Source organism: Semicossyphus pulcher, unplaced genomic scaffold, assembly GCF_022749685.1.
Source record: "Semicossyphus pulcher isolate SPU_LCO1_2020_fin unplaced genomic scaffold, fSemPul1.0.p SCAF_4, whole genome shotgun sequence".
Lineage (NCBI taxonomy): Eukaryota > Metazoa > Chordata > Actinopteri > Labriformes > Labridae > Semicossyphus > Semicossyphus pulcher.
The window spans coordinates 4,145,318-4,169,700 of record NW_027211715.1 but is presented as its reverse complement, the minus strand read 5'-3'; the positions used below and the strand labels follow the sequence as shown (position 1 = coordinate 4,169,700).

Here is a 24,383-nt window from a genome sequence, read left to right as displayed (position 1 = left end):
GCCAATCAGAATCCAGAAGTCTACCTGACCGTGTTATAAGAAGCCGTAATGGGTCATGTTATGTTACTCGTATTCCTGCTCTCTGCAGGTACAGAATGTGGTGATTATGGGGAAAGTGTGCACCTTAGTTCATCCACAAAATTCTTGAAAAATAATTAACCGTTCCTTATTAGCGTGAGGTGACAGCAGGGTCAGTGGCATATTGCTCGGCTCTCTTCACAGAATCAAAGCTGCAGCTCTGCAGGCGGCACTGAGCCGTGTGTTATCATGGCAGGAGGCTCCACCAGGCCGCCGCACAGTCCAGCTGTTTACTCCATCCTGAGCTGTTAGTCCGCCTGTCACGCTCTGATTTGTATTCTGGTCGTTTTAAACAGCGTGTAAACTGTGGCAGAATAATTCCCCACATATCAGAGTCCACATTAAGCCACATGGAGGTTTTCAATAATGACTAATACTCCTATTTGTCCACCTGATTAGAAAACTGATTAGGAAATATTCTATTATAAGAGTGAATGTGTTCAGCGTGACCCAAATGAACAGCGTGCAGACGGGAGAGAGAGAGTGATGAATGAGGGAATTAAACATTTCAATTTCCTCTCAGCATCCTTTCAAAGTAAAAGTGGATCAGGGCAGAGAAGAGAGTTAACGAGAAACACCTGTGGTGACATCACTGACGGGGGTGTGGCCACAAAGTTTCGTGTACATTTACGCGCTCCTTCATCTTTCAGTGGTAATAAGATGGTAGGAAGAAGTGTCCTAGAATTGTTGCAACAATAGCACACTTAAATATTACAACTTGTCGTCAGGGTTAATAATAAACAACTTCTGACTCATCTAGGTCGCTCTACATGGACAGGAAGTCACTGTTACAACCTCATAATGTATTAAAAATGTTAATATGATGTTTGATTAACGGTTGCAGTTCATGATTGATCATTAAAGACCGCTTACGTTTGCATAATATGACGTCAACTCAGGAAATCGTGCACCAAAGTTTTCCCAAACTTTCGAAGCTGTTGTTCCGACATTAGCGGCCGTTTATGTTATAATGTTACAGTTTAATTTAGCACACGCTTTTGTCCAAAGCGACGACATCTGAGAGTTAATACAACACAAGCAACGATCGAGACAGGAGGGAACGAAGTCAGTAAGAGCCAACAAACAGCTTCAAGTGCGATCGGACACTGGTGCTGACAGGCAGTGTATAGGCCGTTTTTGTTTTATTTTTAATAATAATAATCATCAGCAACCTCAACAAGATCAGTACAGTCATCATCATCATCATGAAAATCCAAGTCAGCATGAACTACATCCTCGATCTCAGAGGTCATAAAGAGCTGGGTCTCTAGCTTCTTCTTAAAGGTGAAAGGGACTCTGCAGACCGAACGGAGTTTGTTCCACCACCTGGGGACGACTGAGGAGAAGAGAGACTCAGGGCCCGAGCGGCGACTGGGAGTGCCAGTGGAGGGATATGAACAGTGGAGTGACGTGCCGTTTTGGGTTGATTGAAGGCCAGTCGCGCTGCTGCATTCTGGATCATCTGCAGAGGTTTGAATGTGCATGCAGGAAGGCCTGCCAGGAGGGAGTTTCAGTAATCAATGCGTGATATCACGAGATGTGGATTTTCTTTGTCAGAAAGTCATTCTCTGATCATTTTGTCACTGCATGGTCTCAACTTTCTGCACACATCCTTACAAAGTGGGTAGTTCTTGAAGCTTTGTGACTAAGTGTGTTTTTGCAGGGCTGGTTAGTAAACTACTGTTTGCTAACTGCCAACCTGGAACATACTAGAGGTACAAGTTAGCTTACTAGCTTGCTGACTTTGACTCTGTAAACATAGAGGATTGGAAATATTAATCAGAAAGCCCACGTGTTAATCTCATATAGTCGGTAAAATCACTGCATCATTGTGAACACAGCACTGCAGGATGTGCTCTGACCCTCTCAGCTCTCATGCTACATGTTTGTGAAGTCCGCTAACGACTTGTGATCCTCTCCTCTTTTGTTCGCTGTGACGAGGATTCAGCTGACAGAGCTGACTGCAGACAGGCAGGACAGACGCTCTGTGTTGTGTGAGGATTTCTTTGTGCAGACAGAAATCTGTTTTCACATGACAGAGGACGAACAAAACCTCTGAAGTAAGACTCATTTTAGAAAAAGCATGAGACTTCTAAAGGCTGCTACCTACTATGAGTACAAAAAGGCCTTGAATAAAAAAAATACTATTTTTTTTATATTTCTCAGAACTGTACAAAATGTATTGAAGAAGAAGATTAAGTATTGATCTTTGGTTTACAGGGAAAATTCTGAATTGGGTACAACCCTAACTCATAGTTAACCAATTACTAAGTTGGGATAAAAAATTTTTTACCACCTGACTCCTGTGTCATTAATGTCTGCATTCTCAATCAGTCAATCCATTTTATTGATATGACGTATCTATATGACTTACATTGCTTCTTTTGTGGACCTTGTACACTCCTGCAGAGGAGCTGAAATAAAACTTGTTAGTGCAACACAGCTAGCAGGCTACGCTAGCTTCCGCGCTAGTTTCCCAGTTCCCTTGGGGCCTGATCAGACAGAATGCTTTTTGCAGGCTATAAAACGCGAGGCGTTGCACTGCCTTTATTTGTTGAAGCCTACAGTAAAAAAAAAAAAAAAAACAACTTGCTGTGCTTTTTTTTCCTACTGTTGTTAAGGCAACCACCGAATCATTAGCTGTCAGTTAGCTGTCTTACCGTTATATTGTAAACTAACAGAAGGCCCGCCTCTCCTTTCATCCGATTGGACAATGAGAAAAAACACCCATGACGTTGGGCGCTTTTCTGCTTTGAGTTGAAGTTTTTTCAACTCGAGGCGCTCAGAGCATTTCCTCTAAAACGCTAGATGCTCTGCAACGCAAAAGCAGCCCACAAAAAGCGCCCCTCTCATTGAAAACAATTACAAAAAAGCCCCCAGCTGCTAAAACGTGTTCTGTCTGATCGGGCCCTTAAAAGGTCAAAGACCATGGCGTTCAGCTCCATGCAAAAGATTTTTTATAAAAGTACCTCCTTCACTCTTGCAGATTCTATTAAAGTGAACCAGTGTTTATTTTATTCATACGATAAACCTTTTTTCCATGACGAAGAGACGAGCTAAAAAATAGATCTTTGATTAAGTAGGCCTATGTTTTGTTTTCGTTAACAGGACGAGACTAAAATGTTAGTGGAGGGCTGTTGGACATTTAAAATCAGTCATTTTTCAAGCCTCAAGCATCAGTTAGAGATAACGGGGATCATGAAGGCGGTTATGAAGTTTCTCTGTTGACCCAGGCTTTCTGCTTCAGACCAATATGGGCGACATAAGATTTCACTGTAAAACCAGTCAATGTCAGGCTTTCGTACAGAACCTGGCTGCATTATTTTCTCCCGTTCTGCCACAAAAGCATTATAGAGGTCAGAAACTGATGTTGGTGATAAGGTCTGATAGGAAGTTAACAGTCTACTCATGCTGAAGGTGTTTACAGAGGTGGAGGTCAGGTCTCTGTGCAGGCCAGTCCAGTCCTTTAAATCCAAAGTCATATCTGTGTGGACTCGGCTCTGTGCGCGAGGGAGACGTCATTAAAAAAACAATAACAGGGAAGTTTTCTTCACTTTTTTTGATTCAGTAAAATGTAACCGTAAATAAGGGATCTATAATACCCAAACACATGTGTACAGTGCACATATATGTTAACCATACAGTGTTTGCCTCCTCCTCTTCCTCTAAAATAAGGTTCACTTTAACAACACAGGTGGGATTTCCTCTCAGTAATAAGCCTCTGATAAGTCTGCATGGATGGATTCCTCATGCAGGTCTGCTCCTCATGTACAACAGTATCTTTGATTTTACTGCAGGTATATATAGTACCTCTAAATCAGCAGCCTTAATATAGCAGCTCCTCTGAGGCCGCCGAGGTAAAAGACCCACTTTCTTCCCAGAAACCCCTGCTGTAGAGGCTGTAGAGGCTGTAGAGGCTGAAGGCAGCTGCGAGCAGCGGGGAGGGGGAATGAGATCGATACTCTTTCAGCATAGTTAAAATTACCTTCTGATGTGAAATTATATAAGAGATTACAAGGCTGGAAATACCGGTGCATTATTTGAGATCTAGCTCTCTGCCTCCATCTGAAGCTCTCTGTTTCCAGACGGCTCGTATTAGTTGATTTGATTTGCAGCACTTTTCCTCCTCTGGTCATTAAATCCCGGCTAATGTTCAGTTTTTCCTCTGAGCTCCGTACAATTAAAGGTCACGAACACCCCGCTGTTCTCTTGATTATAGACTTCACTCTAATTGGTGAGCTATTCAAACTGGTGCAGAGACGGGGTAAAGGTCAAATGCATTTAAAAGGTGCGAGTTTCTGCTGGAAGGCAGAGCATTATTTATGTATCTGTACAGTTCAGCTTTACTGAGTTGTTGTTGCTGAAGAGGAGCCGAAGAACTCTGCTGCTGGGGAGATGTTTGTCTCTGCTAGTCCGGACAAGTTACACTTATTTGCATTATTATTATGAGCATTTTTTTTATTATTGTATCTTTTGTCATTGCTCGCATTAACATCTTTGTACAGTAAGTCAATTTAAATAGCAAATATCACCTTATACACAGTTAACGGAGCAGTATTTTGCATCATCAAATTGCATCTAATATCCATGAATGCAGCGGTGATGTTCACTAACAACCAGATACATTTGAAAACAAATTAAAGAGCTGCAGATGTTTTACAGTGTAATTAATGTATATGCACGTTAAATTATATTCCTATCTCTGTCAGTAAAAGTTCAGCTATATTTCTGAAGTTTTAACATCTCAACAGAAGAATTAAACACCAAGTTTTTTCTGCTCTAACCAGCTGGCCATCTCAATTAGACGTCCAAATACTGTACTGTGTAGTCCCGTGCTGCTGTGCTGTGATTGGCTAGTTAGACCAAAAGGTCAGAATAGTTTCACCCAGAGGTTTTGGATACGTTGTGATATGGTGCAAATCAATCCCTCCAGGATTTTGCGGGCAGTTCTTAAATTACACATCCACTGTGACGCTTCAACCCACAGGATCGGTGTCCGGCGCGTTCCGTCTGCGCCACGGTTCTGGTCCGTCAGACGGCGCGAGCCCTCGCCCACAGGAAGCGTGTCTGATCCACAGCGCAGCGGAGCGCTGGCCCAAGCAGCTGGATTTGCGAGATCGCGCAAGAATTGCTCAATCACACGATAACATCAATGTTAAACAGAGCACACAAACAACAGTTCAGTTTGCACCTTTGAGGTTGATTATCTGCTCATTTGGAGATCATTCGGTGATTTTAGTAGAGAGTACACTGCTTCATTAAAAGTGTTGACTGTTTGGAACGATCTGCTCTGTTCAGCTTGACTCATGTTTTAAGCGGCCTCTGTCAAAAATAGACCCGGCGCGTCTCTCCGCTCTGCTACGCTAAAGACACGCGCCGGAGATGGGCGCAAGCGCGCTGGAGACGGATCCCGTGGAATTTGAGGGTGAGCGACTGGGACAAACTAAGGCCATCTATTGGATGAAAGAGCTGTGTGTGTTCTGACATCATTCAGGTCGATATCAGAAAGAATCTACACATTATTTATTACATTTATACTGTTCTACTCTTTATTTGTGTTGGGTTTATCAGCAAATTTGAGGAAAAGTTGCAGAAATTGGCCAGAACTGTAAGGTCGACAAAAAAGTTGTGGCAATCGGTTGAATTGCGTGAATTTGTGGGAATGTAACATCGACCCTCCTGGACGGACTGGCAAAGGTCAACGCTGGCTTCATATTTTCACCCTTACCAGGATTTTTCTTTAAACTAATCTTGTATAAAGTTAACGCTGGGATACCGTCGCAGTTTGGTATTATTTCAGAGTCAAATCAGGTGTCTCCATCGAGAACAGTTATACCTGGATGTGTGTTGAGGATGTTTATTTACTACTGGGAGATGTGACCTACATGGCTGTTTACTGTAAATTATTCACACCTCAAGGTGCTAAAATCAGCAGAAACTGACACACCTGAGGGGAAACCATCTGTGCAGGGTTTCCCCCTGTATCGCCTGAACATTAGAAATGTGAGTTTCAGACGGTGAGAAAAGACATCATTTACTGTAAGAACCAGACTTTGTACAGTTAATCAATTAAGCTGAAACAAGTTCAAGTCTGTAGCACTTTTAATCCCTGAATGAAGTTTATAACATTTATTTCTAACAGGCTAAAGAGATCGTCTGTGGTATCTCAGCATGGGTTCTGGTTTTACAGGGCGGGGGTTTAAAGTTATAATCTGGAAGATTTTAGTTTCGTTCTCTTTGGTGGCGATAAATGGTAATTGCAGGAGCACACTTCCCAGATATCCAGACAGTGCTGCATGTGTGACGTCCCCGGTTGGCTCCGGTTGTAACTCTTGATTTTCCTGGCTGACGGTCGCTTTCCTTTTCAGACTGTTTGCTTCATCTGAGCGTCGAGTTTGTTTCTTTTTCTTTGGATTTTCACTTCTTGTTGAAGTTGTATCTGTAGTCATCCATCTTTTCTTTGTTTGTTCAGCCATAGTAGATTACTGTTTACTAGCAACACTTGCAGAGAGCGGAAAAGCAGCCACTTAGCTCCGCCTACCCTCTCTGGCAGACCAACCACTGCTGGCTGATGGAAAACGCGTCACTAACTGGGCACGCGTTTCATTTTTTCCACGAATGTCGCCACAGACACCCAGTCTGTAATACTGCAAATGCAAAGGCTTTCATCAGTGGGCCACAGGCTCAATCACCATTGTGTGACCTCATTTGATGGATAGTGACTTAATGGACATTTACTCTCATGAAAATCTCCGAGATTATAACTTTAACACAGCAGTATACACAGTATTTTTCACATGTATTTAAAGCAAAGTTTTAACATTTTCGAAAAATTCGCATAGAGTTAGATGAGAGGAGTGACATCATCCTCATGTCTATATGGTAAATATGCACCTGGAGCCAGCAGTTCGTTAGCATAGCACAAAGATTGGAGGGAGATAACAGCTCCCCTGGCTCAAAATGAGCCTTCCACCCCCTTTAAATGAGATGGAAATGTTGCTCACACAGGTACAGATAGAATAAATCCTGACATAACCATGGTGTCAGTCCATCCTCAGCCTCGGCCAGACATTAATATTGCAGGTTTCCAAACTGCATTTGCCCGTCTGCCTGACGCCCTCCTGACTCTCCTGTTCCTGTTTTCTTGCTGTGCTGATTATTCAACCACAGCCCCGCTGTGAGAGCAAGGAGAAGCAAATCAGTGAGCTGGATAGATTGTCCTCAGATTAGAGGTGACAGCAGCCTGAATAAAGAAGTCAAAGGTTCCTGCAGAGCAACAGGGACATTTTAGTGAGGGGCACGTTTGCTGTTAACCTCTGTGGAAGGGCTCAGAGCCGCAGACTTCGTGAAAACAGCTGCTGGAGTTTTAGAGTTTTTGCATTCATGGCTCTAAGGAAGCAACTTTAGTCAGGGCTGAAAGATTTCTGCAACTATTGGTTGGATTGACATGAACTTTTGTAGATACATTCCTGATCGCTTTGGTGATACCCTGACTTTTCCTCTAGCTCTGCGAGCAGGTCAAAGTTTCCAAATTCAAATGTAATGGGTCGTGGTTCTCTGACTGTTTCTTTAGGGCCATCAGGAGATTTCGTGTGAATCATCTCAACAACTAATGAACATTTGGCTCATACATTCACGTCCTGCTTTTGTGGCTCCGGTATGTACGCCCAAACACATTCTGTACATACATCTACAATGAAAAAGAAAGAAAAGAAGAGGATGTCCTATGTTTTACATCTTGTTTCTGTTTTCATTCATGGGTTTGTCTTATGAAATAGTCTATAAAAGGTTGTCTCGTTGTGTAGAATACATGTACCTTCCCTCTTAGTGAAAGTGTTACTTTCCCTAACTGTAAGTGCTTCATTACATCATTCAGTAAGGTTAGGTCAGCTGGTGGTTTTGTCTGTTTCCAATTCAGCAAGATTAATCTTCGTGCTAACAATGTCACTAAACATATCACATCGCTTTGGTTGTTTCAGAGCTCCACAGCAGCTGGTCTCACCCCAAACACTGCCAGAACGGGGTCTTGTTTAAAGGTATAATAAGGAGGATTTTTCCTTGCCTTTTGTCAACAACACATTCAAACTGGGCCCCTCCTCCTGGGCTCCTCCTCCTGGGCTCTTCATCACCAGAAGCTCACTCTCACTCTCTCGTGCGAGAACACGCCCACCCCTCCGAGCTAACACTGACAGCATCGTGGTAACCTTTGCGCTAGCATGCTATCCGCTGGTTACCGTTGCGAAAGCATGCTAACTGCCGGTTATCTTTGCGCTAGCATGCTTACCTCCGGTTAGATAGTCCTACCCGGTTTGAGGCACCTACCTGTCCAGCAGAAAGAAGAGCAACTCTGCATCGCTCTTTCGCCATGGTCGCCGGTCTGAATGGGGCCCAGTTGCTAATTTGAACCACTCCCACTCTCACCTGTACGCTGTGATTGGCTCAGGGAACCACAACAGCGCCCCTCCTGAAAAGGTCCCGAGCAAAGCAAAACGACAGAATAGATGCAGAGGGAAGGGTCTCACAAGGGTCTGCACACACACTCACTAACACACATGTATAGAGGCCCATAAGTGATGCTTTATATCATATTGTATTTGTAAAAGTCTATATTTTATTTTTCTAGGAAAATCCTCCTTATTATACCTTTAAGTTGTTTCTGTAAGATCTCAGATAAAGTTTGGAATATCTTAGACCAATAAGTAACAATGCTGTGTGTGCTAATGAGGCTGGCCCCTGTCCACACCGGTCACAGGATGGATTCACAGCAGGAAACATCTTTGAAAGTTTCAGTTTCGACAGGTGTAGCCTGAGTTATATTTTGTTTTTAACGAATACCTACATAACATATTGCTATCAGCCTCTGCTTTATTTAATACTCGGTGCTAAAAATGGATCAAAGATGTGAAGATGTCACCTCTTGGTTTGTGGACAACCGTTTTGAAGTCTTAAGTCTGGCATTTTTTTCCAAAGCCATATTTGGACAATAGCATTACTACGCCTCAATCCTGGAGGACAGGATCACCTTTGTAGTGGTTGTCAGTCACATATAGACACGCCCCACGTAGATATTTAACAAAAACGTACACCATCAGCAATCTGACTGACTGGGAATGTGCATTACCTTTACATTATTGATGATACCTTCTTCACTATGAGTGTTTGATTCTGTTATCAATAAATACCAACATGAATTGAGTTTCAGTGTGGAGTCTGACAGGAGGTTTCTCTCAGCACGGCGGTGGGTAAAGTAAATCTATGGCAGGTGAGGTCTGTGCTCGACGTCAGGCCCAGCGACTGAGTAAAATGATAAAGCATCCCGCTGGTGAATGTGATGAATGATAGACGACATGCAGAGACGTGTTGCTGAAACACATAATCCTCCTATTCACTGTCATTTAGAGGGAAAATCAATATAGTTGAGTCGCAGGTGAAGCTGCTCCTCTCTGCTCTCTCTCAGGACACAGAAGCTGTAGTGATGGTTTTTAAATGAAATGGCTTCACGTCAAACTGTTGTGTAAATCCACTTACGGGTCTGTTGTTTCTCTGTTTAGGAATACCAAATAGACATCATCTTCGCCCAGACGTGGACAGACAGCCGCCTCAGATACAACAGCACAATGAAGATCCTGACTTTGAACAGCAACATGGTCGGACTCATTTGGCTGCCAGACACCATCTTCAGGAACTCCAAGAATGCAGATTCCCACTGGATTACAATGCCCAACCAGCTGCTGAGGATATGGAACGATGGGAAGATCCTCTACACCTTAAGGTAAACACACAACAGTGGTGTAATGTAACTAAGTACCAGTACTTTGTTACAGTACTTCTGTATTTTCAACGAGTATCTGTTCTTTATTTGGGTTTTTAGATTTCTGTTTACTTCCACTTTTACTCCGATGCATTTCCTCTAAGAATCTTCGTTTCTCAAAATTAAATCTGGAGAAGTTTGGTGCTCTAATGATTTGGATTGGCTTTAAATGAGCGAAACCTGAGAGGTTAAAAACTGAGGGCGACAGTAAGGCAACATGGTGGACGCCAACTGCCATAAAGACCTTGAAGAAGAGGCAGCAAGACTTACAGAGATTTCAAAGCTGTGGTTTCGCTTTTAAGTGAAGTCCGGGCATGTCACATGTAAACCACTTAACGGTGATACTGGATGCATGATAGAGGCAGAGACAGCAACAGCATCAGCTCTCGCTACTCCGGTGAAGGATGAAGTGGTGACCCTGGTGTCTGTGGTGACACTGGTGACCGTGGAGTCGGTGGTGATGGTGTTGACGGTGGGTATGATGGTGACCGTGTTGACCGTGTTGACAGTGGTGATGGTGGTGACTGTGTTGACGGTGGTGATGGTGGTGACTGTGGTGATGGTGGTGACTGTGTTGACGGTGGTGATGGTGGTGATGGTGGTGACTGTGTTGACGGTGGTGATGGTGGTGACTGTGTTGATGGTGGTGACTGTGTTGATGGTGTTGACGGTGGTGATGGTGGTGACCCTGGTGATGGTGTTGACGGTGGGGACCCTGGTGACCATGATGATCATGATGATGGAAGACAAACTATTCGACGAACAAGCCTTTAAGCTGTGAACACCTTTTTTTCCTTCAGGTGGCAACATTTTTAAGGTGGTTTACAGTTAAAAATAAAGTTCATAATTCAGGAAATTCTGTCCACTTTTTTATTAACAACATTTACTCATACTTTTACTTCCAATACTTAAGTACAATTAATATGAGATAAATACTTTTAATACTTAAGTTCAGTAAATTTCAGATACTTTCAGACTTTTACTCGAGTAATATTAAAACAGCTGACTGTCACTTTGAACAAAGTCATTATCTGGTATCATATCTGTACTTTTACTCAAGTAGGGCTCTCAGGTTCTTCATCCACCGCTGACGCACACATGACGTTCTCTGGCCTCTCCGTTCCTGGTGGAGTAAAATAAAACCAGAGCTGACCTTTGGGATTAGACGACTTCAGTTCTTCAGTGAAGTTATGCAACACAAAGTTCAAGCTTGTGCAGAATTTATGCTCTGCATACTCAAGCTAATTTAACAGTGAAACATTATAATTGTGTTCATCATTAATGGAGAGGCCTACTGTTTTAAACAATCAGAACCTTGTTTTAAAGCAGTTGTTCCCAAACTTTTTTACGTCACAAATACGCAAACTGACAAATTTAGAGCATGGACCCTGTTAGACAAGATTTGTTTCCGGTGTTCCCTGTTGTAGGATTTGTTGCTTTTAAACGTTTCATTAGAGAACTTCCTATGAATGCTGTGACCAATATTCTATAATTGTGTTACCAATAGATGAAATTATGGAGTAAATCGATTGTTGGGTCTCGACCTCAAGGCGCCCTGTTGGTGCAGACAGTAAGAGGATGCTGTTATTCAAGTAATGCCATTACTAATATGAAAAAAATAAAACCCCTGGCAGACGATCAGGTGTGACTCTAGGCTTCTCAAACATCTCAATCTTCAGCACCATCATAAATAGCGTTTCCATATGACTTCCAAGCTTTCAATGAATTAAGAGGCTGTGACTCAGGTGCACAAGATATGACACTAGATACTGAAAGCTGCAGAGGCCTTGTTTTGTCCACATCAAAAAGTTCATCAGACACCATCATGAAAGTAACACAGTCTCTAAAGACAGTAAGCTAATTTACACCGGGTGTGCAGAGTCCACAAATTCATGTAGAAAGTTTGTTTTAATGACGCTGCATCTCTTGCAGCACCTTTACTTACAGGTAATATGTGGTCTGATTTATGGGATGTAATGTAGCCTATTATCTAAAAGCTGTATCAACACGGTCTATAATGACCTCCTGCATCTCCTGGTCTCTGCGCTGTGTGTCCATTCTTTCCCTGAAGAATCACTGAGGTTTATGAATCAGCCAATCAGTTTATATTGTTTGTTTTAAGACTTTTGTAGCCTTTTTAACTGAAGAATTTATGAAAAATAATTTGTGATGCAAACTTCCCCAAAAAAGAGCAGTGCAAAAGCAATTAGCCCCTGTGATTACCAATTGTAAGTGCAAATTGCCTGCTTGAGCTTTAAGACCAATTTTCTGAGGCAGCCGCCCTCGTGCCCTAAAGCTCTCTTTGTAATTGGAGCACTCGACATTAATTTAAGCGGCTCCTTCAGTAATAAGCATCTCTACACTGTCCTTGGAACTGTCCTTATGTTGTGAGTCATTTCCGGATTTTCAATGAATAATGTTCAAGTATGTTTACGTCAAATGTACTGTACATGTGGAAAGTAGATTTACCTTAGACCAAACAAACGATTTCATTGTGGCAGACAAATCATGAGAGTTTTGATTTGAAGGAGCGAAACAAAGGTTGTAAAAATGGAGGGGACTCTGGGGACTGAAAGCCTCTGGACACACAAGAGCTGCTGTCACTGTGTCCTAACCAACGTCAACCTCAGGGGCTGAATAAGGAAGCCAATGCTGAAGAGCCAACAAGTGCAGTTCCATGAGTGGCCACTTGAGGCTGGCTTCAAAAGTGAGTCAATCCCTATTAGGCCTCATGTTAAAATGTCCAACATTGTCCAGCAAGAACAACTTTATTTACAGCCTTTCAAAAGAAAGGGTACTTCTGTATTAATGAGAAATATACGGGTCACTTTGAGTGACAGGTGGGTCGTGTTAGCGGCCTGCTCGGTGTCATCACAGCTACGAGGGACTGAATTTAACCTCTTGGCCATGTTGCGTTACGGTGCCATTTGAGGATATTTTCATGGACATCTTGGACAAATAATTTAACTTTCTGTTCAGTTTACTGTACTAACACACCGTGAGTGTGAAGTGTGGGTGAAATTTTAGTATTATAGTATTAATATGTCAGCACTACTTGCTACACTAGCAGAAATCTGTGTCTGTGCTCCAAATGCCTCCTTGTTAGCTCATTCAGTTTGTTTCTTAGACATATTTATTTGTGGCTTGTTGTTGGAGTTTTCCTGGAGAGACTGCGGCTGACAGCAGTGCTGAGGGGACCGGTTCTTTTAAGTTCCTCTGGCTCTCCATGAGGGGATGTGAGCGAGCCAGCAGCAGGTCTGCCATGTTTCCCCTGCTCTATCTGAACTTTTTAGTCAAACAGCTCCGGTCAGCTGCCACCACGAATAGAATCTCATTCTATTATTCCACCATGGACACTAACTGTACAACTTTGATAACTCTGCGTTTGCCAACCCTTCGCTCCTCTCCTGCTCCATCCGCTTGCCCAAATATTGTCATTTCTGGCTCCAAAAATCCAACATGTGACATGTTTTCTCCCTGGCTCTGCATGCATCTTCTTTCTAACACACCTCTCTCTGCTTGAACTCTTCTCTCTTTCCTTCTCTCTCGATTTTTCTCTTTTGTGATGAATACTTTATTGTAGTATCGGCCAATAACTGGAACTCGCATGATGATGAGGCCTGGGTCTGTTAAAGTAGGCAATGGTTGGGTTGCAGTGACCACTAAGGGTTATGTGGTAGGTTAATTAGGTCACGTGGTAGGTTAATTATAAGTATTGGGATGAGGGGTTTTATTTTGCCATTCACCCTTCCCTCCGGTGTGTAGCTGTAGTTCCTGCAGTTGTGTGTTTTCCCACCTGTGTGATCATGTGCCCCGGCCTTATTTTTTTTAACCTGTTCCTTGATTGTCTCACCTGTGTCTGATTAACCTTCCTGGTGTACTTACTTCTCTTTCCCTGTCTCTGTTAGTTTGTTTTCGTTAAACCTGACCATGTTTCTCGTGTGGTTTTCCTCCTGTGTATTCCTCGTGTTCCTGTGTTTTCTGGACCTTGTAATTTTGTTCTTAAACTATAATTCCCTGGACTCAAAGTAAGCCATTTGTTGTGCTTTTCTTTATTTAGTAAATCCTCCTCAAGTCTGCTGTTAGGTCCTCTCACTATGTTTTACAACACAGACCTGGTGCCATGGCAGCAGCCAAAATACCAAACTCAAAATTAAAAAAGGACAGTTGAGAAACAAATGGGAGAACTCATGGTGGCTATGTTCATTATAAATACAGTCTATGGTCTGAAATGAATGCAATGTTAGAGTTGGATGATGTGTGTTACTGCAGCTCTGGTCAACCAGTTAAAGTTTGCAGTTATAAGGAGGAAGGATATTCGTCGATGGCGGCCTGTTAGCCTGTAATGCTAACCATGCTAAGCTGCTTCTTTCTGTGCTCACTGGTCCTCTTTTCTTAACACCAGGAGTATGGTGCAGAGGAAAGGACAAAATTAAGACTATTGAGAGGCTGAGGGGGGCTATATCCTTGCCGAAGCCAGCTACTGATCTGGCCAGTGATGAGCCAGCGCAGGTAACAGAGAGGCCGGCGATGGTAAATTCATTCGAACAGGATGGCAAGTCATGCGTCTAACATAGCAACCCATTGGATCGGCTACTGGCTAGGCTGGTCATTAGCTCCCGATGCTGGCGACTAGCACGCTGAAGCTAGCTACATTAGCCATTGATTTGACTAGTCATTTTCTTCTGTTGTATTTTAGTGGCATATTGGAGCGCAATGCATCGCATTACCGCCACCAAGAAGGATATAGCCTCCTTTGGCCTCTCAATAGTCTTAATTTTGTCCTTTTCCCTGCACCATACAGGAGCAGGATGGAAGAGAGTTTCAACAAGAATCCAGTAGAAGTCTTTTAAACCGTGACCCTGCTGGATATTTCAGTCTTTGGAAAATATTATACTGTGACTCAAATATGTTGAGATGTGAGAGTTTGTCAGACTTTACCCCTTAAATGTTTTTACTTGAAGTCCTCTAGTGCAGCCATTATCCAAACACTTTTTGCCTTGACTTTGTTGTCTGTAAACTTTGTTCTGGACCTGCAGAAATGTCAACAATTCACACAAAGGTAACACGTTTCCTGAGGAACAAAGGCTAACACCTCTTTTACAAGCGAATCAAGTCACAGGCAAAGCCGGGGCTCACACACTTCTGTCGATATTCAGTATTCAGGAGCGTGCAAACTTTGAGGAGTAATATCCGTTGATGGCATCAGAGAAAGACAATGAAATGTCATTGGGTATTAATTGTGCGCTGGCCTGGCTGCAGTAAACAGAGATGACATTTTGTGATATCCATGCCTCTCCCACATGCATGATATTGTCCCAATTCCATGCTTTAATGAGGTTTAAAGATCATATCAGAATTACATTAAAAAGTTTCTACTTTCTTTTTTTTCTGTCCATTCTTGAACTTTTCATTCATCATTTACTCGTTCTTTTCTCTTATTTTGGACTTTATCTCGTCTCTTTCCAGAACAAGTTTAAGGAAATTAAACTGTGTGAAAATTTGTCTTTCAACATTCTTACTTTTAGGGCTGCAACTGACAACTATTATGATGATCGATTAATCTGTTATATTTCTACAATTTATTGATTATTAATCGGATCAAAAGAAAAAAGTTAGTTTTAGCATTATATTCAAAACACAAAAATATTATATCTTGTTATCTTGAACAATGCAATGTTAATATATCAGTTATGTAACTCAATTAGTATCTTGCTGATTTACTGAATAATTTCACATGAAAAAGGAAAGTTCAGACGAGGCCACGACAATAAAAAAGAACATTGGGGATGCAGCCGTCAAGGAGTATAAAAGGGAAATGTAACTAACCAAAATGTATATAATCAGACATGTTTCAAGTTTCTGTTGTGAATAAATAAATGATTCACTTTAGTCTGTCTCTGACTAATGGCACGAAGTATTAAAAAACTCCATAATGTCATGTTACACTCCAGTGTCTGTCCGACCGAATTTCAGCTAATTAGCGATAGATTAGAGTCCGCTCTGACGGACAAACACACTGTTACAAGTTAATTTAAAAACAACGTGAAGGACAGAAATACTTTCTGTCAGTTTTCTCTCCATGTTGTGATGTTTAATGAAGCTGGTCATTAGCTTTATCAAGAGTTAGCATTGAATTAGCTTTACCCATGGCATTAGCTTATTAAAAGCTTTACTACCACGGTCTACTGTCCTCTGCTGCTTTATCAGCGGCCCGGCTGTGGGCCCATCACACAACGGAGAGGAGAGGAAACAGGCGGGAGTTTCAGTCCATTACGTTGGTTTTTAAATTAACGTTAGAAACCACAATCGTATGTTTGTCCATGTAAACGGACACTTATCTAAGGGAGGCGGACACATCATCAGCACTGCACAACAAACGGATACTCCTCATTGAAAAATAATTCATGTTTATCCCAAAGAAGAGCGGAGATGTTGTAACTTCCTGTAATTCATCACGTGAGCTACACAAGCCGCAGCATTGGCTGGCTGCCCCCAGTGACGTTTTCACAGCGCATGCCGTGCATGAAATTAAATTTGAAATTTGTTGCCAACTATTTTAATCATCGAGTTAATCGATTAGTTGTTGCAGCCCTACTTCCTTTCATGTCTTCCTTGTTGTTTTCTCCGTCAGGTTTAGTGTCTCGTGTTTGAAACCAGCCAGACTATTTCATCATGTTTGAAGAGGCTGTCACAATCTTAATGTTTCCTGTGTTCCCATCGAGATACAAAACGTTACTTGCTTTCTTTAATTGGTTTATAATCGAGGGTCTTCAACATGTCAGCTGCATAATGATAACTTATGTTATGTAGTCTTAAGGGACAGACGGCATCTAACAGACATTTCCCCAGAAACCAACATGATGACAGCAGTGAGCTGTTTTCTAAGACGAGAAAGCTGGTACATCATCAGAGTAGAAGAACACATGGAAGCAGAGCAGTGAGATAAAACAAGATAAACAACCAGAGGGACAAAAGTGTTTCAGTACTTGTCAGTGGACTGAGTCCAGCTGTGCACTCACCACTGGCTCTGGGTTTTGTGGATTAAAGGCCACTGAAGGCAGCAAAGGCCTGTTGATGCTGAAGCTGGGTTTTAACACAAAGAGAGAGGACCCAGTAGCACAGTTTAAGATTAAATGCAAAACATAATAAAAACACTGTTAGAGTCACAAGGAAAAATCCACACAAGAAGCACTGGTTCTGAAACAGGGGAATATAAAAGCAGTGTCTTAATCCAGCGGCCGCATCCTCCGAAGGACGAATATGAAGGCGGTTTGCGTCACAGCGGTGCGTTGAAGGCTTGCCCATTTCCAAGGCTCCTTCTGATGCTGGCGACAAATGGGTCCTTCTTTCCCCGGGAGGATCCATCAGGTGCATCTTTCACTGCCCAACGCAGCCTGAGAGTCACTGGGGGCTGCGTCCTTTGAAGGATGCAGCCCCCAAATTGAGATTCAGCTAGCAACCACATGTACTGAAGGTGAAGGGTAATCAGGGACAGGTGGGACAATTAAGGCACAATAAGGGCGGGGCACACAGTCACTTACAAAGGCAGGAAATAACAACATACACAAGAGAAAAGGATGAATGGGAAAATAAAACAGGAAACAAGAACTGAACATTAATATGAGTAACATACAAAGACAAACAAGGGTCGAACATGACACATTAAAGATGATTAACGTCAATCTTTAGCTTTTGTACTTAATGCAAGATAACAGTTGTTACACATGTTAAATGTTTAAACAAAAATTCATCAGGAAAACGTTGCCTGACGAAGGTCTGGTACCGAAACGTTGCAAATAACACCGTGTGCGGGAGTTTACATTTTTTGTTTGACCTGTTCCTCTCCTACGCACCTGTTTCCAAACAGATGTGCACAGCTTTTTTCAACAGCTTTAAACATTTAGCAGTCATTCATTAGTCATTTGAGGACATTAAAATGAAGAATGTCCTGCTGCTACTAACTATGTTTTTCCTAAGTGATCAATGAATCCTGAGGCCTGAAGAGAAGAACATCAGCATTACTGAAACATGTCCACCTCAGTTACAGAAAGTCTTCCATAATGGTGACTGTTCTATCACTACAACATGTATAAGGGCGATCCACAATACAGGCACAAGAGTGGAAAACATAATTCAGACAAATGGAGCGAGCAGTGCAGAGTATAGGCAGAGAAACGTCATCACCTGCTCACTCGCTGTCCAGACTATCACCTGCTGCGTTCACACGTCGGCTCACCCCGACTTCACGTTGACTTTTTACTAGGAAGCTGCAAGATAAATTCTGCATAAAGTCAGGGTGAACAGATTTGGGTATTTGCGTTCACACATGCACCCAACCCAAACGATGTCAGGAATTTTAGGAGAGCAGTGTATGTGTAAAAAGGGGCTCTACTGAGGAGATAAACAGCCTCGCAGAGCCAGCACACCAGTTAGACAGGGATACTCACAACTCCCCTGCTGCTGCAGCTTACATCACAATATGAACATATCTTGGCACACTAGAAAGTAAGATGATTGTCTATGGGAGCTATTGTGTAGCTCGCTCTGAGCAGCTTTGTTTGTTTTTCATGTACAGAGTGAACCAGTGTTCAGGTTCTGTGTTCAGAGCACACAGATCTGACAGCTGACGATTTGATCAAACATGCAGCAGGTGTAATGGATCAGTATCACAAACCAAACCTTTAAAGAGTAATCACAAAAAGATGTCCTGTAAAGTTCTGTTCATAATAGTTCTTCACTAATATAAACTGTGGAGTCATTGGGCCTCTTCCTGCCTCTCTCTGTCCCAGTCTCTGTCCCACCAGTGGCTGCAGATGTCTGTGTTCACCATGAGTCCGGTTCTGTTCGAGGTTTCTCTCCGTTAAAAGAAAGTTATTCATTGCCACTGTTGCCAAGTTGCTCATTGTGGATTAATGTTTGGTCTCTCTAAATAATAAAAGAGAGTACGGTCTGTAGCCACCGTAGCCACTTCAGCTAACCAGAACACACACTTAACTTACTGAAAAAACAGCAAGGATCCCGCACATCGGCGTGTTTAACAGCAGAACAGCTTCTCTGTGTTGGTCTGAGGTTAACGTTCACAGGTATGGAAACTTATATAATATATAATATAATAATAATAATAATAACTTTATTTATATAGCACCTTTTAAAACAAGAATTTACAAAGTGCTTTGACAACGAAGCAAAGAAAAACAGGAAAACAAGCAAATCGTAAAACCAGCAGATCACAAGAACAAGCAAAGCACAGAACCCAACAATAGGAGAACCCACACAACATGGCCAGGCCTGAGACCGAGGGGACAAAGCAAGACAAAGTAGAAACGTAAATAGAAATAAAATAGCTAAACCAAATAAACGAGAGGAAATTAAATAAGAGCTGTAAAAGCAACAAAATAATGATAAAACAATAAAAGGACATAAAAGAACCAAAAGCAAATAAAAAGATGATAAAGAAAGAATAAAGCGAAATAAAAAATTTGAAAAGATAGATAAAAGTCAATAAGAAGACGACATCACATAAAAGCAAGTCTATAAAAGTGAGTTTTAAGAAGAGATTTAAAAGATGTCACTGATGTTGCGAGCCTTACCTCCTCAGGCAGGTTGTTCCAAAGCCGAGGGGCAAAGGCACGATCCCCTTTGGTTTTAAGCCTCGACTTTGGAACGACCAGAAGGCCCCCACCTGAGGATCTAAGGCTGCGGGCTGGCTCATATGGTGTTAACAGCTCTGTGATGTAGCTTTGAGCCAGACCCATGCATGCTTTAAAAGTGATCAGTAAAATCTTAAAATCAATTCTAAAAGTCACTGGAAGCCAATGCAGAGAAGCCAGGACGGGGGTGATGTGATGTCGTCTGTTAGAACCAGGAAGAAGCCGAGCTGCAGCGTTCTGGACTAGTTAGAGGCGAGAGAGTTCTGGCTGATTCCGTAGAGGAGGGAGTTGCAGTAGTCTAATCTGGAGAAGATGAGTGCATGGATTATTTTTTCAAGGTCCGGTTGGGTAATTATTGCTTTAGTTTATGAGATGGTGCGTAAATGGTGGAAGCAGGATTGTACAACTTTCTTTATGTGTTTGTCGAAGTTAAGATCACAGTCGAATATTACGCCAAGGTTTCTGGCAGTAGGTTTTACATTAGTAGACAGGGCGCCAAGGCCACTGTCGATATGGAGGGTGGAGTTGTTTGCATTGATTCGTATTATTTCTGTTTTGGAGTTATTTAATTGAAGAAAGTTCTCTGCCATCCAACAGTTGATGTCACTGAGACAGTGATTGTTTTTGTTACGTTTCCTCTCGCTGATCGTCCTCCACTCTGCTCACCCGGAACTGATCGGCTGCAGGAGCTGGATTTGTCAACAGAGCTGTAAACTTGTCAGAAAAATGAACACTTGGACGTAAATCAGCATGATAAGAACTAAATATAATGACAGAAACCATGTTTGAGAAAAATGTATTTGAAGTGTATTTTGATTTTATAGTTTGACTCATGTCCCATCTGTTAACATGGAGGAGGCGGGCTTTATGACCTATACTGCAGCCAGTCAGCAGGGGGCGATAGAGAGGGTTTGGCTTCACTTTTAGGTGTCATGTTGTCCATCTTTTTATACTGTCTTTGGTCCTGACGCACACAGCTCGTTCTACTTGGCTACAGTATAGTCTGCGGTACCCGGTTCTGCAGATACCTCTCTTGCTGCGCTCACTCTCTCAGTTCGACTTTTGGAACACTTCCACGCTCGTCAATGTCACTTCTCCCTCACCGACCAATCAAAATCAAGAAGGGGCGGGACTTCTGATGTCAACTTTGTCAACAACAATAGCGGCTCGATTTCTTTGTAAAATGTCCTTGAATAAAAGCAAATATTACGCATACAGAGCGATTTAAAACAGACTTAACAGTCACTACCAAAGGAAGTGGAAGTGCCACCAGACGACTTTCGTAACCTAGCAACAGTGAGCTTTGGTGAGAAGCGCTCTAAAATCGTAGTCGTGGGCGCTGCCAGCACAAAAAACGCCTTTAGTTGACACATGCCCTTACTCAAGAGGTACCTTTAACTGTCTGTCAATCAACTCATCGTTTCATGGACTAACAAGATTAAAAAAATTGATAAAAGTTGAGAGTGTTGAATTTGTTATTTGCTGTCTGGGTCTTAAAAGACGTTTTTTATGGGTGAAAGTTTCCTTTTAAACATTTCTTGTCTACAAATGGTCGTGAGGACTAAACAAGAAGCAATTCATAGAAAGACAAGCAGCAGAGTTCAGATTCTTCCACCTCTGCACCTGGCCTACAGGGAGGAGGAGCCTGCCGGTGTCGAGACGATGCAGAGACGTCTCACACTGACTGATTATGGCCCTTTAATCTCTTCCCTGTACCTTGATTATACCTTGATGTGAAAATTGCTGCCCCACTTCAGGCTGAGATTTAGTGTTTTATTAACATTAATGAGCACTTATTTAGTCATGCACACATTCGCATAATAATAATCTACAAGACATAACTTTTATAGATGTAGTGGAAGACGTGTGTATTTGTTCCTACAGTTTTAAAAGAATCACAATCTGATTGTGTTGTTCTCTTTCAGGCTGACTATAAACGCTGAATGCCAGCTGCAGCTGCACAACTTCCCCATGGACGAACACTCCTGTCCGCTCATCTTCTCCAGCTGTGAGTACGCCTTGTTCAAAGCCATGTTCTGTAAAGAGTCTGATTCTGCCATGTCAGTCCAAAGCATGTATTTTAAATCATCTCGTTATGTAAAATATTCACTGTATATGAACTGAGAGGAAAGCTCCAAAGAGGAAAACAATGTTTGTTTGGAGCATCTTGTGCAAAAAAAACACGCTGAGGTTGGTGTCCATCGCTGTCGTCACACCTGAGCTGAGCTGCTTGTGTGACCAAAGTCAAAGTAGAGGTGCAGAGTCATTGTTGAAGTGGCCTCTTATAATCAGATATGATTTTAGAAGTGTTGCTTTAAAACACATGACGGCAAAGGGACTGAATGACAAATCAAAAACATTTGTGTGTGTGTGTGTGTGTGTGTGTGTGTGTGTGTGACGACTGGAGGACTTACATAAATAAAGTGCGTCACCAAAAGTAATCAAGTTATTTTTGTCATGGAATTATTATGAATCATAGACTGTATATGAGAAGTGGACACCTTGAGGTCACACTCTGGTATGTGGACAGAGAAGGCGTTTCGTGGGGCCCTCCACAGCTTTCCCTTCCGACACACTTTTACCAGTTTCTGCAGGTGATCTTTGCACGAAATTGGAAATCCAGTTTTAAAGAAATGAGACAAGGCTCAGGCCTTTTTGCCTGAATAACACAGACCTCACTGGGCCGCTTTTGGCCCCAGGAGCGCCCCCCAGGAGGGCTTCCATCCTGGGCCTGGCCCAGCACTCCAGCCCCCTCCTCACACCCACCTCCGGGACCATGCCCACCTCCCGAACTTGCAGACCAACTCTTGAGCCCCTTTCGCACAGGTCAAAAAACCCGCTAACACCCGGCTTCTTTGCTTAGTGGGAAAGATTATAGGAATTAGGAATCGGCATCCAACGCAATAATTTTGGTGGGAAAGGGTATTAAGCTCCCCTCTCTGGGAAACAGCAAGTGGCTGCATCCACCAGATTCTCGCGCCCCTGGTACCCCATTTTTATTCCTTCATGCCCCTGGTACACCTTTTGAGGCCACCAGTTTGGTGTTTTAACCATTGCTATTTTGGTTTTTGGAGCCATAAGTGACCGTGTTTTGATGAGAGGGTGCAGCAGGAGAGGAATGAGGGGTTAGCAAACACTAAGTTATGTGCTAATGCTAGCTTAGTCAGCAAGGTGCATTGTGTACATTACAGTTACTTAAATATAAATTGGGATGCTAATTTTGGCTAGCTAAAAACTGTCTTCCCACAGAAGAGCTACTGTAGCTCAAGCTGCAGGATAATGCGCCCTGCCACACTGCAAACATGGTCCGGGAAGGTTTGAGGAACAAGACAACAAGTTCAAGGTGTTGACTTGGTCTCCAGATTCCCCAGATCTCAATCCATTCGAGCATCTGTGGGATGTGCTGGACAAACAAGTCCAATCCATGGAGGCCCCACCTCGCAACACACAGGACTTAAAGGATCTGCTGCTCACGTCTCGGTGCCAGATACCTGAGCACACCTTCAGAGGACGGTGTGCATGCAAAAGGGAGACCTACTGGGGGTATTTATGAGTAGTATAAATAAGAAGCATTATTGTTACAGTTGATATATTGCACATAATGATGTACTGTTGAGTCAGGATTGCACAGTTTGAATTGTAATTGTGAATAAATAATGTGTTACTGACAGGGGTTCTGTCAGCCATCATTGTGAAGCTTTGTGTTGCATCCTTGGCCTCTCACACTCAGGCTGCTTCAGGTAACTATGGCAACATTTGAACAGTGTGACTTAGCGGAGGCTCGTACTGAGGTGTCTGCAGAACTAAGAGAAAGATAAGTACAGTGAACTGAAGCAGAAGTGCTTTTAAAGTGAACTCGAGTACTAAACTGTGTGAACACCGGCAGCAGACTGCCTCCCCTTTATAGAGAAACAAGTACACAAGCACGTAATGCAATATTACAAGAGTCCATTAAAGAGAGCTCAACGGGGTGAGAATTACTTATCTACTCAGCAGATACTGCTCTGTCAAAATCACATTCATTCTGTTCGGTGTTTAAAGTGACATTTTAGGGTTCATTCAGCTGGTTAGACCTTGAACCTGGTGCACGCTTGGAATCATGACAATCTGGTGTTCATAACCACGTCTCTGTTTGTGACTAAGTTGGATGTTCTTATCTTTAAAGCCGCGTGCCTCTGGGGAGCTGGGACAATCAGCAGAGTAGATGCAAACATGAAGCAGAGTCGAGCAGACAAACAGAAGGGGAGCAGTAGAGGCGCTGCAGACAATTAGCACGCAACATCTGGTCAAACTTGTCAGCTTGTCTGCTGAAATAGAAACAATATTTACAGGATTTTATCATAAAGATGTGATTTGTTCTCTCTTATGTTTAAATGAATTCTAATCGAATGTGTATTGATGATGTGCCATTAAGGAGATTGTCATGTTTTTCTTTGTTTTTCAAAGTTAACTTTATAAAATGAGCGAAAGCTGAATAATCAGGACTTAATTTTAATCTCCACTATGAACTCACCTTGTCTAAATGATCGTTAATACATGGCTTTGTGAAAGCACGATTTTGATCTGTCAACTACACAGCATTTACAGTCTGTTATTAAAGCAGACTGTTGCTGTGAATGGAAACCTTTACAGATGCAGGTCTGATGGCTGTGATAGAACGAGGTCAAATCATATCAGTTTAATTCAGACCGCTTACTGTGTCGAAAAAAGAAGATAAAGAAAAAAAGCAAACAAACAAGCAAAAGATGATAAAAGACATGTAGAGTTGGACAAATCAACAAAACTAAAAGCAGCGCAGCCTGGAGACCTGCGAGTCACAGACAGATGATATTTAACAATTT

At 42.4% G+C, this 24,383-nt stretch overlaps 1 protein-coding gene across 3 annotated transcripts in view; it reads left to right on the top strand.

Moving 5' to 3' along the window:
* LOC138607171 (gamma-aminobutyric acid receptor subunit gamma-3) overlaps positions 1 to 24,383 on the top strand; it is an 88,657-nt gene that overhangs the window by 47,567 nt on the left and 16,707 nt on the right. For all 3 annotated transcript variants that reach the window (XM_069679739.1, XM_069679741.1, XM_069679740.1), the window contains 2 exons: positions 9,630 to 9,850; positions 21,468 to 21,550. In XM_069679739.1, coding sequence (XP_069535840.1) covers positions 9,630 to 9,850; positions 21,468 to 21,550 — 304 coding nt within the window. The remainder of the gene's footprint in view (positions 1 to 9,629; positions 9,851 to 21,467; positions 21,551 to 24,383) is intronic.